Source organism: Camellia sinensis, chromosome 15, assembly GCF_055761805.1.
Source record: "Camellia sinensis isolate YWXY chromosome 15, ASM5576180v1, whole genome shotgun sequence".
Lineage (NCBI taxonomy): Eukaryota > Viridiplantae > Streptophyta > Magnoliopsida > Ericales > Theaceae > Camellia > Camellia sinensis.
The window spans coordinates 134440130-134452500 of record NC_138975.1 but is presented as its reverse complement, the minus strand read 5'-3'; the positions used below and the strand labels follow the sequence as shown (position 1 = coordinate 134452500).

General features: G+C 31.6%; 1 protein-coding gene across 1 annotated transcript; it reads right to left on the bottom strand.

The window, feature by feature from the left end:
- Window positions 1-10725: 10725 nt before the first annotated feature.
- On the bottom strand, window positions 10726-12075 carry LOC114311812 (uncharacterized). Its single transcript, XM_028257985.2, has one exon. The coding sequence runs from the start codon at window positions 11881-11883 to the stop codon at window positions 11092-11094; it is 792 nt and encodes a 263-aa protein (XP_028113786.2). The 5' UTR covers window positions 11884-12075; the 3' UTR covers window positions 10726-11091.
- Window positions 12076-12371: the final 296 nt, after the last annotated feature.

The window sequence follows — 12371 nt, the reverse complement described above, 5'->3', positions numbered from 1 at the left end:
ATATTTCAATCTACCTAATTGACCTCACTAGGTAGGTGCTTGACCAATTCCATCAATGTGCAGTTATGGTTATTTGCAATGATGTCTGTCTGTGATATGTTTTACCTCTTTCATCAAATTGGTCAACCAAGTTTTTTGTCATTTCCTTTACTCAACTAAACTTCACTGCTCATCCTCACCCACCCTACCCAACCCAGAAACCATTTTCGGTTGAGAATGATCAGCTATGGCGTGTTTGGTGAAAAATATCACTTTTAATTTCATGGGAGGGGAAAATAAAACTTTAACAAAATTATGGACTGCCAACTAGCGGTCTTGATTCATACACTTTATGCGGCTGTTTATAGTTTTTTTTAAATAATTTATACATTTCACCCTCTAATTGTCATTTGAATTTCACCATGATCCTTTAACTGTTAATTGCAACAATTAGATCTTCTGACTTCCACCCTAAGTAAGTTCTTACAAATACACGTAAGTTATTTCACAAAATCGCGTAAATTTTTATAAATATACATAAGTTAACCCATAAAAAATTTAAGAAATTAAAATTTATATATATTTGTAAAGATTTATGCAAATGCATATAAAATGCACCTTATACACCCAAACCCTTCAATGAAATAAAAACAAATATGTAGGTCAATATGGCAAACTGTTACTGTTGAAAGTAACAGCTAAATTCTAGGTTAAAATAAGGAAGCAACTCTTTGATAATAATGACAGCTACTTATGAAAGTATTCCACTAATGCCCATTGATAAATGGTGTATGATACATAAATTTACACCAACGGATACAACTCTAGGAGTGTTTGATTATTTGTTCAATTATTAACCAAATTGGTCTTAGGTTCGATATCCTATTTTGGGAGATTTAATTAATAATTCAAAATGAAAAAAATTTGCATTGACTGTTAAGAGTAGGTAACCTCTTTTCTGTATTTTTTTTAATTACATTCTACTTCAAGGTTACGTAACCATTGCAACCCAATTTAAAAAAAAAAAAAAAAAAAAAAAAAAAAAAAAAAAGTAAATTACCTTCGCCTCTCTTGAGATTTAACGAATATTACATATTTTTTCCTAAAATTTTAAAAATTATATCTCATCCCATCGCAATTAACGTCATTAACGGATATCATAAATTGATTAAAATGTTCTTTTGACAAATAAGGGCAAATCACCTACACCCCCTTGAGGTTTAACTAAATTACATATTTCCCGAGGTTTAGCTAAACTACATATTTCCACCTGAGGTTTAGCTAAATCATCATTTTTAAATAAGTTATGAAATGCAAAATTAAAATGGAAAGACACTTATCACATTACAAAAAATTAAGGTTTTAGATGCCAAAATTTAAAGACAAAATTATTTTTAGGGGGCCAAATATTTTTATTGTGAAAAGTGTCATTATTATATTTTTAGCAACGAAAATTAAACATTAGTGATTAATTATTATCTTTTTGGTATCAAATTTTTTGTCTAAAAAAATAAATCATTTTGAGACCAAAAAATTTTTTATCGCTAAAAGCCTTATTTTTGACTTTTCAGGGTAACCTTTTAGCAACTATCCTCGTAATGATAAAAATTAATTCCTAAATGTCTTTTGTAACAAAATTTTCACTTTTAAAGATCAAAAAAATTGATCTCTAAAACTCTTATATATTGTAGTGTTAGATAGTGAAAATATCATAAAATTAACAAATAATTAAATAAGATAAAAATATAAGAAATGAATTGTCAAAAAATTCTTAGAATATGTTTGGTTTGATTTTTAGAAATTTATTTTTAATTTTGTTTAAAAAAATTAAAAATTAATTTGATTAAGAAATAAAAAATAAAAAATTATTATTATTTTTATATAATTTTATCTTTTGATTGGTTAGAAATAATTTTAACAAATTAAATATATTTTTTCATATTTGTTTTTATCAAATTAGTTTTTATTTTTATTTTTTTAAATCCTGAATTTTTTTTTCTAAACAACAAATCAAATATGGTTCTAAAATAACGTTTGGTAGAGTTTTCTAAATATGATTTGAAAATAGAGTTGTATTTTGAGTTTGTGAGTTTTGAAATTATGATTTGAGTGTGGAAAATTTGTTTGGTGAGTAAGTTTTGAAAAGAGTTTTGAATTGAGTGAGAAATTTTTAATGTGACATATGATATTTAATGCAAAAACTTACAACTCATAACCAAACACACAAGTCAAAAATCTATTAAAAGCTCATAAATTTTTTTTAAAAAATTTCGAAAATATTATTTTATTAAAAATATTAATAAAAAAAATGCCATGTTTCGGTTGACCGGCCGGACGACCAATTAAGCCAAATTTCAAAAAAAAAAAAAAAAAATTTCGCCTGACACAGAGTTTTCTTTTTGTTGTGGAAATATAATTTAAAGATATATCTGAACATGACATTAGAATATGGGGGTAGAATTATAGTTTGAAAATCTATCCAAACACAACTAAATTTTTTTTTTCCATCTAACGTAATTCTTTTGTAAATTTTGTTGATTTATCAAAGAGGTTTCAGCAGGAACAATATTGTAACAACCCTTATACTGTTTACCGATTAATGACTGATTGATTACGGATAACCATCGATTACCGTTAAACTGAATTGATTATGACTGATAATTGGACTGATTAAAGTACTGAACTAACTGACTGGAATTAATTGACTAAGTCTATCTGTTTAATTGTGCATCTATCTGTTTGATTGATTATTTGATCTATTCGTGTGTTACGTTTAAACTGCTAATTGAAGGCATTGTCGGCGGCCGAACCGGGAATTGATTGATGTTTTAGGATCCTCATAATTAATGTGATTTTATGGTATAATTATCTGAAAACTGTTAGGTATGATTAAATTAGATTAAGTATTGATCAATTACATAGTTTGATTTATTTACCGTTTTGCCACCCTTAGTGGCCCACTCAATATAACATGTGAGCCTTGTATACACTTGAAACAAACATTTCCTCAGCCCTTTCTTGGGCCTTGCCGACCTAGAGAGTAGAGAGGGAGAGAAATTGGTTTTTCACCTTGAATTGCTCGGAAACTTGAAGAATTGCTTGGTAATTGAAGTGTAGATTGCTAAATTGGACCTCTAGACTTGCATTCAAGGAACCTAGGTAAGGATTTCATCTTCTCATTCTTGTGTTTGAACTAATTCTTGCATGGTCCATGTTAAATTGTAGAGCTAAGTCATGTTTTAGTTCTCACATGGTGAATTGAAGCTCATTTCATGCATGCATGTTTGAATTAATGAGTTTTGAGTTGAATTCATGGTAAAATGGTGCATGCATGTTCATAATTTTGTAATGGTCCATTTTTCAACTTGTTTTTGGATTAATTGGCTCCTTAGAGCATCAAATTGGAACTTACAAATGATTTGAATTCATGCATGTTTGCGTGTTCATATTGTTCATGAAATTAGTTTGAAATTGAGTTTGAATTAAGCACCCTTGGGCCTTGATTTCTCAAAATTGAGCTTTGAACTATGATACTCTATGTGTTTATAAATGTTTTCCAGAAAATGGGCCCAAGAGGATTGGTTTTGATGCATTTGAATGTGAGTTGGAGCTTGGAGCTGCAATCTGGAATTTCCAGATTCTGCACTTCCGCTCGAGCGAGGGGAAGTGCCGCTCGAGCGTGGAATTTGAGCATCCAGTATCTCTGCACTGTTTTACAGTCCGCTCGAGCGGAGGATTGGGCGCTCGAGCGGAGTCATGTCTCAAGCTCGAGCGGGCGTCGAGCAGAGATTTCACCCATCCAGTACTTTTACAGTACGCTTGAGCGGGAAAGTTGACGCTCGAGCGTGTACCTTTGTTGCATGACCGCTCGAGCGGGTAAACCTGCGCTTGAGCGGGACTCTGTTTTTCTGAAAATGCTTTTAAATGTACATCTTTGCATCCTCATCCCATTCTAGGCATTCTTAGGCCTAGTTTAAGGCATCTTGTTGAGGATAGATGTAGAACACACCGAGGCATTAGGGGTTAAATTATGTTATCTCCCAACTGTGTAGCTTAGTGTGTGTTTAATCTGTTAACTGCGTAGGGTTGGCGACTGGGGAGACGCGCTCTAGCATACTGTAGCCCAAACTCTGTGAGTAACAACTGTGTAACGATATGTTCAAAATGATTATCTTCTGAACAATTGAACTGTACTGCTTTCTGAACTGTTACTGTTAATTGAATGAATGTATGTCCTCTATTCTGAACTGTATTGTGGCATCCTTAGCAACTACTGTTACTGACTGTTACTGTTACAGAGATCTCTGTCGGTTCCCTCGTGGAACCACTATTGTTTACTGATTGATGGCCATCATTACTGTTCGGTCTTTAAGACCTACTGTTTACTGTTATGCTAATGGATGCACCACATATGATTGAATAACTATTCTGACTGAAAGACTGAAGTATTGTTTAATGAACTGATTTCATTACTGTAAGGACATTTCATTTTTAACTTCCTTACACATTATGTTAGTCATTGGGCTTTAGCTCACTGTTTATATATATATGTAGGTGCTCAACCACCAGATCGGAGCTAGGAGCGTGGGTTAGACTCCAGTTTTGTCAAGCCAGCCTTTGTGCCTCACTGCGAGGTTCCGAGTTGCCATGCTATGGCTTTGGGGTGTCTTGTTTTTCCCCCGTCTGTCTCCGTACTGTTTGGTTTACTGTATAGACTGTCAGCTACTAACTGTACTGTTATCAAGGGATTTGGTCCCTGTACTGTGCGACTGTAAATTTTGTATAGACTGTGCTGTTTGTATATGTAAATGCATGAAAAATCTTCTTGGCATACAGACTGTCACAGCTCAATGGACATTATTTATTTACTGTTTTGGCTTCCGCCAGGCCCTGTACTCTGTTTTACTATACTACTGTTCTGCAGGCCTTCGGTAATCTCGGATTACTGGTCGGTTACGGTGCTAAACCCATAGGGCCGGGTTTGGGTCGTGACAAATATCGTCCATCAATTTATGGTTTGGTGATGTCGGCTAACCATTCTTAATGTTTAGTTAACGATAGGGGTTAAATTGTTATGCGAATATAAATTTCAATGGACGGGATATAATTTCTAAAATTTCAAGAGAGAATTTATAATTTAGCTAAACTTCAAAGGATGCGTAGATAATTTACCCTTAATATATATATATATATATATATTCTAGATTTTTTTATAAATTTATTTGAATTTTTACTATGTTAGCATTAGTATGTGTACCCATAGGGCGTGTTTGATTCATCGGATTAGGGGGGACAATCCACTATTTGGATTGTAATCTATTGATAGCTCCTTATCCGCTGTTTATTTTTTTTTTAGTCTGCCGGACTCCTTATCCCCTATATGGGGGACTATTGTATCCTAGGGGTATGGGACAATTCTTGGGGGACTATCCACTATTAAGATTAGGTGGTAAAATGACCCTCTATTATTTAATTATGTATTATATTTAATAAAATTCAATAAAATTTAAATGTCTCAATTTAAAAATAAAATAATTTTATTTAACTTTTTATTAATGTTTTATTTATTTAATTTTTTTAAAATAATTTTTTATAGATATTTTATTGATGTTTTATTTTAAAATTTTGTTTATATTTTATTTAATTTCATTGTTTAATTATTATTATTTTTAAAAACAAATTTATTTAAAATTTTAATTAAAAAAATAACATATATTTTTATTGATATTTTATTTATTTTATTTTTTAAAAATAAATTTATTTAATTGTATAAAAAATAAAATAAAATAAAATTTTATTTAATTTAGCTAAAAATAATTAAAATATTAAAGATATGTTTAATATTGCTATTACTTAATAAACAATTGAAAAAGGGTAAATTAGTCTTTTGTTCATTTATTCTATTCAGTCCGTCCAACCAAACGTTGAATTCACTAAAAATAGTCATTTCCAGACATCTAATCCTATGAAAAAATAAACCCCGGATACATATCCAATCCAACCAAATAGTTCGGAGGATTCATAGTCCCAGGACTCAAGTTCGATAGATTATAATCCCCCCTTATCCAGTCTGTCCAATCAAACACACCCATATTGTGACCAAAACTTATCACTAAGGTCATAGGTTCATTCTTGTCATCTATGTGGCCCCGTTTGTTTTTAAAGGTAGAATAAAAGGGATTGATAGTGAGAGAATTAGTAAAATTGTATTTGTTTTCATAGTGAGGGGATTAATAAAATTGTGTTTGTTTTGTTAGTGAGAAGATTGTTAAATTATTTTTATATAAAATAATAAAACAAATAAAATTATAATTTTTACTTAACAAAAATTACAAAAACATTAAAACATTAATGTTAAAAAAAATGTCCAACAAGTAAATAAAAATAAAAATAAAAAATAATTCTGTTGATCGGTTGACCGACAAGTTGACTGGATGTCCCAACGGACGTATGGTAACTCAATCGATGGACTATTTTTATAATGAAAAATGTCTCGTAACTCAAATTTTGTGGCTCAAAAGTGACTCAAATGGCCAAAACGACGTCGTTTTGGCCATTTTTATGTTGTTATGTACTCAAAACGACGTCGTTTTGGCCATTTGAGTCACTTTTGAGCCACAAAATTTGAGCTACGTAGCATTGTCGTTTAATAATATCACCTATTCGCTTGGTCTATTAATCCACTCGCCCAAGGCTCATCGTAGTCCGAATGGACTACCAATCCGGATGCCTCAAACAAAACAAACATGAACTACATGCACTGTTCATTCATCACAATCCACTTCGGACTGTGATGGCGCCCAAACAAACGGGGCCTATGTTAGTTTGAAATGTCCCTAGTCAGACCTTGTTTAGGAATAGACATTTTTTTTAGTGATGTTTTAATTTTTATTTATTTATTAAAATATGAAATGTCCCTAGTCAGACCTTGTTTAGGAATAGACATTTTTTTTAGTGATGTTTTAATTTTTATTTATTTATTAAAATATGAAATGAAAAAAATTAAAATATATTTGAGATAAGATTTTTATAAAAAAATGTAAAAAAAGTAGAGTGAATGGAAAAAGAAAGAAAAAACTATTCGTTTGGTTTACTTTTTGAAATGAGTTTTGACTTGTATTTTGAAAGATAAATTGTTGAAAAGAGTTTTAAAAGTTAGCCTCCATTTGAGAAGTGTGTTGGCTTTTTGGCTTTTTTGGCTATTTTAGCCTGAGCTAAAAAGCTTGGTTTGGGAAGGGCTTTTTGGCTTTTTGGCTTTTTTAATTTTTTTTGTGAGAGAAGAGTGTAATGATTATGGGTTGGATGTGATGTTTTGTTTGTTGTGACTAAAATAGCCTATTTTGTCTTTTGTGGCTAAAATAGCCAAAAAAGCCCATAAACTCACTTCCCAAACGGTGCCTATAAATTTGTTTGGTTATGAGTTTTAAAAATAATTTTAGGATGATTTGCAATTCATTTATTTATGTTTTAAGTTGAATAGATAAGTGTGAGAAAAAATTTGATTGATTGATGTGTAAAATATAAAAGAGTAAGAGAGATAGATGAAAGAAAAAAAAAAATGATTGATTGATTTATTAATAATAAAGAAAAAGAAGAAGAGATGAGAGAAAAAATTAAAGTTGCGTTTGGTAGAATTTTCTAAATATAATTTGAGAGTAGAGTTGTATTTTGAATTTATGAGTTTTGGAATTATAATTTGAGTTTGAAAAATTTGTTTGGTTAATGAGTTCTGGAAAGAGTTTTGAATTGAGTGGGAAATTTTTGATGTGACATATGATGTTTGATACAAAAACTTACAACTCATAACCATATACACAACTCAAAATTCTATTCAAAACTCATAAAAAAAATTTAAAAAATTCAGATTTTTTTTTTAATTTAAAATATAAAAAATAACAAGTGGCATTTGTAAAAAAAAATAAAAATAAAAATACACTGTTCTGGTTAACCAGCCGAACGACCGATTAGCCTAATTTTTTCCGCATTTGATAGTGTTTTCAAAAGTAAATGTTGAATTAATTTTTAAAAACCATAAATAAATACTACACTCAAATGTAATAGTAGAATAAAGTTTAGAGAGCTCTACTAAATAGAACCTAAATTTTGAATTGCACTTTAAAAGTTTTTTAAGGAAACAATTTTTTTTAATTTTTTGATCTAAATCATATTTTAAAAAATGGGCAAATTACAAACACCCCCCTCGAGGTTTGGTGAAAATACAGATTCCCCCCTGAGGTTTGAGAAATTACATCCCGCCCCCTGAGTTTTATATTTCCATAACAAATTACCCCCTGAGGTTTTTATTTTCATACAGATTCCCCCCTAATTTGTTATGCAAATTTGACCTCCAGGGGGCAATTTGTAATTTCTCAAACCTCAGGGGGGAATTTGTATTTTCGCCATACCTCGAGGGGGGTGTTTGTAATTTGCCCTTTAAAAATTAAAGAAAAATGAGTGAGACTAGGGCTGCTCGCGGGTCGGTTTTGGCCGGGTGCGGGTCAAAACTGACCCGACCCGCACTTATGCGATTGGGGAAAAATGGACCCGCAACCGCCCGCGATGCGGTTCGCGGTTTGTGCGGGCGGGTGCGGTTCGGTTTGCGGTTTAGTGTTTTTTTTTTTTTTTTTTTTTTTTAACTTAAGCAAATTTGACATTTTTTGTTACTTTCTAAACACTTTTTTTTTTTTTTTAGAAGAGTTATAAATTAAATTACAAGATATACAATTCATGATCATAATAAATAGTCCACATGTTAGATAAGATGATATGGAACCATGCTTGAGGATAGTAATTAATCTTCCTCCTTAGCTTGCAAAAACAAACCCTTAAAAGTCAAACTAGTAACGCTAATTTAAATATGCAAAAACAAACCCTTAAAAGTCAAACTAGTAACACTAATTTTAATAGTGGATTAATCTTCACTGTTTAGCTTTTAATATGCAATAATGTGATAATAGAATGACAATTCAAAATATCATATTTAACTGTGTCTACTCGACTAATGGAATATAATGATTTTTTTTTTTATATGTATAAATAAAAGTTAAACTAGTAACACTAATTTAAATATCATTAGATCATGATAATGTATATAAGTGCCCATATAATAAATTTTACTTTCATCCAAAATGTAAAAATAAAAATAATAACTAGTTATCTCCATCCATCCAAAATGCAAAAAATAATAATAATAACTAGTTATTTTTTTAAAAAAAAAAAAAAAAAAAAAGATGCGGGTTGCGGGTGGGTCGGGTTCGACCCGAACCCGACCTTTTGCCAATTTCTTGACCCGCACCCGCCCGCCTACCTACATCGAAACCGCCCAAAGCACTGCGGGTAGGGTAGGGTCGGGCGGTTTGTGCGGACGGGTGGGTTTGTTGCCCAGCCCTAAGTGAGACCACTAAAAAGAGGAGCACTAATAGCTCTAAAGTGGTGTAAGTCCTATATGATGGGATGCTTTGCTCTTGTGTGTGTGCGTGTTTTTTTTTTTTTTTTTTAATTTTTATCTCATTAGTGATCAATTAGTGCTCATAAATTAGTGAGATGAATCATTGTTGAAAATTAAAATATTACCTTTAGCTTTTTTTATTATATTTAATAATTTTTTAATTTTTATGTTAAAATAAAGAGTGACCGATCGATGCCTACGTCAGTGTAACGTAAAGATAGTACAATACAATTTCCAAAATTCTTATCTCATGTCCCACGTATTTGGCAATGCAGTTCTTTCTAACCCACATTTTAATAAAAATCTAGATATATATAAAAATTTGAAAGTCCAATCATATAATTAAAAATAGATAGAAAACTTGTTTAGTGTAACTTGAAAAATGAATTTTTTTAATTTCAAATAATCAATTTTTTAAACTTATTTTGAAGGTAGAAATTGCACTTTGACTCTCAAAACAAAATATTAAAAAAAAATAAAAATGAGTGAAATATATCTATATTTTATTTATATTTCATCTATTATTTTTCTTTCTAAATCTTATCCAAATTTATAATTCAAGTACAACCTTAATGATTTTGTAGATGCAAGTTGAAGTTGTGCTTCTTTGGCAAGGAGAAAAGTATGCATGGGGAAAAAGAAGAAAGAAAAAGTAGGGGACCTAATGAAATGGTACTCCAACACTAGATTACTTGAATTTGTAAATCTAGCAGCAAAAAAATATCAAGAAAAGTAACGATTGCATTATTGGAATATTTTTCCCTGCAAACCCACACACCATTTGGAAGCAACCCCTTTGTCTTAACCACACAAGAACAAACAAAAAGGAATTTTGGATAGAGTATCTATTATAGAGAAAGAATCAACCAAATCAATATTATTTTACATATCAAAGTCCAAAAGGGGCAATCTTAAAATAAACAAAACCAACTCATATCATAGAGATAGAAGAAAGAGGTGGAAAAAATAATTGAGGACAGCCATGAAAGAAGGGTACCTGTTGTTATGTCCCCAAGGCCATTAACATGAACATCCCAAGACTCCCCTTCTCACTTATCCTTTCTCTCATTCATTATCTTTTAGTATCCAATTAATCTCTCTCTCTCTCTCTCTCTCTCTCTCTCCTATTTTACATAAGAATAGTGATATATAAAAAATAAATAAATATATAAATTATATAAAAAATCAATGTAAATTAATACGACAAATTATGATTTGATCAGTGTAAACCAAAAAGCTCATTAAGATTATTTAATTATAACCCTATTATTCTGATCGATAAATTTGCAAGAATATCATTTACATAATTCAAAACAATTATTTAAGTGTCAATTTGAATCATGATAAGAATATTACAAAACATAATATCATTTTCTTTTACATAATTCAAACAATTAGATGGTATTTAGTTAATCATAACAATAGTATAAGAAAACATAAATTCGAATTTCATGAAAGACTTAAACCCTATCGAAAACTATACTAATATATGTACCCTATAGTCACTCGGGATGTATAGGACATGAGACTGCATGTACTCGAAATATTAGTCACAACAAATCTCAAAAAAAAAAAAAAGATCCTCATAGAACTTGAACTTACTCAAAAGAACACTATAGACTTTAGATTGAAATGAAAGCCACAACCCTACCAATTGCAAAACCCTAAGTAAACGATGATTTCTTGTTCTTCTTAGGATCCTTTCCATTGCGAAACAAAGAGCCCAATCCAAACAGATTAGTGGTTCCTCTAGAAATATATGGAGGAGGCACATTCAACACTGGGCTAATCCGAACTCCACCACCACCATTTCCATAACCTCCTCCATAGTTCTTCTTCAATGGCGGCTTCTGCAACGACGACGATGACGATGAAGATGACGATTTCGATGCGAAATTTTTGTGTTGTTTCTGTGAATTCTGTTTCTGATGATGATTATGAGATGTTGATTTTGAATTCGGCACAGAACCAGTCGAATTGCTTCGCAAGAGCTGTGGCAATGACCAAAACGAGCTCTTCTTGTTACTGTTATCGCATCGAAGACTACTACTCCTCTTCACCTTCCAAAACGTCTTCGATTGAGTCTTCGATTCGGTTTCAGGGTTCGTCATCGGCGTGGGAAGAGGTGGAAGAAGATTTGCATTCGCATTCGCATTCGCAATCGCGACAGATTTCGGTTTGGAAATCGGAATTTGTTGCGAATTCGTAACGACGAATTGCATAGGCCGAATTAAGCCGCCGGAGAAGAGCTCGTCGGCAGATGATTGCTCGGTGGTTTGAATGTGATCTCCGACGAAGAAATTGAAGTCGGAATTGGAATCTAGAAGTGATGAGTCCGATCGGCTTGGGGAATTCTCGGTTGGAATTTCATGATCTGAGACGTGAAGATCGTGAGAGAATGAGATTCTAGGGCTTGTGCCGAGACTCGGAGTCTCAGAGCACATATCGATCGCCATGGAGATTCAGGGAATTGAATGGTGAGAGATTGTTATGGTGGAAAATGAGAAGATGGGTTTTGAGAACCAGTCAAAAAGAAGGGGAGCTAGAGCTACAGAGGTGTTTGAATTTTGGGTGACAAAAGTTAGAGAGAGAGAGAGAGAGAGAGAGAGAGAGAGTTTGTTCTTGTCAATGGTTCAGAAGAATTTGAAGTTCATAGGAATAATAAATGTTAGAGCTTGTTTGGAAGAGTATTTTTAAAACAAAAATGTTAGAGGTCCCAAAAATTCTACTAAAAGTTTTACTAAATGTCTCACATGGGTGTGAGACGGGACCCACATTGTGTGAGTCCCATACCTATATGAGTCATTTGGTAAAATTTTTGATAGAATATTTGGAGTCTCTAGTATTACTCTTTTTAAAAGAATGTTTTGAAAAGATAATTAAAAGTTAAGTTTAAGTTTTTAAATTTTTTTATTGTTTTGTGTGAAAGGTAATGAGATTTAAA

What these genes read in the sequence shown, in the direction of transcription:
- LOC114311812 (XM_028257985.2), bottom strand. Translation starts at nt 11,883, where the DNA reads ATGGCGATCGATATGTGCTCTGAGACTCCGAGTCTCGGCACAAGCCCT.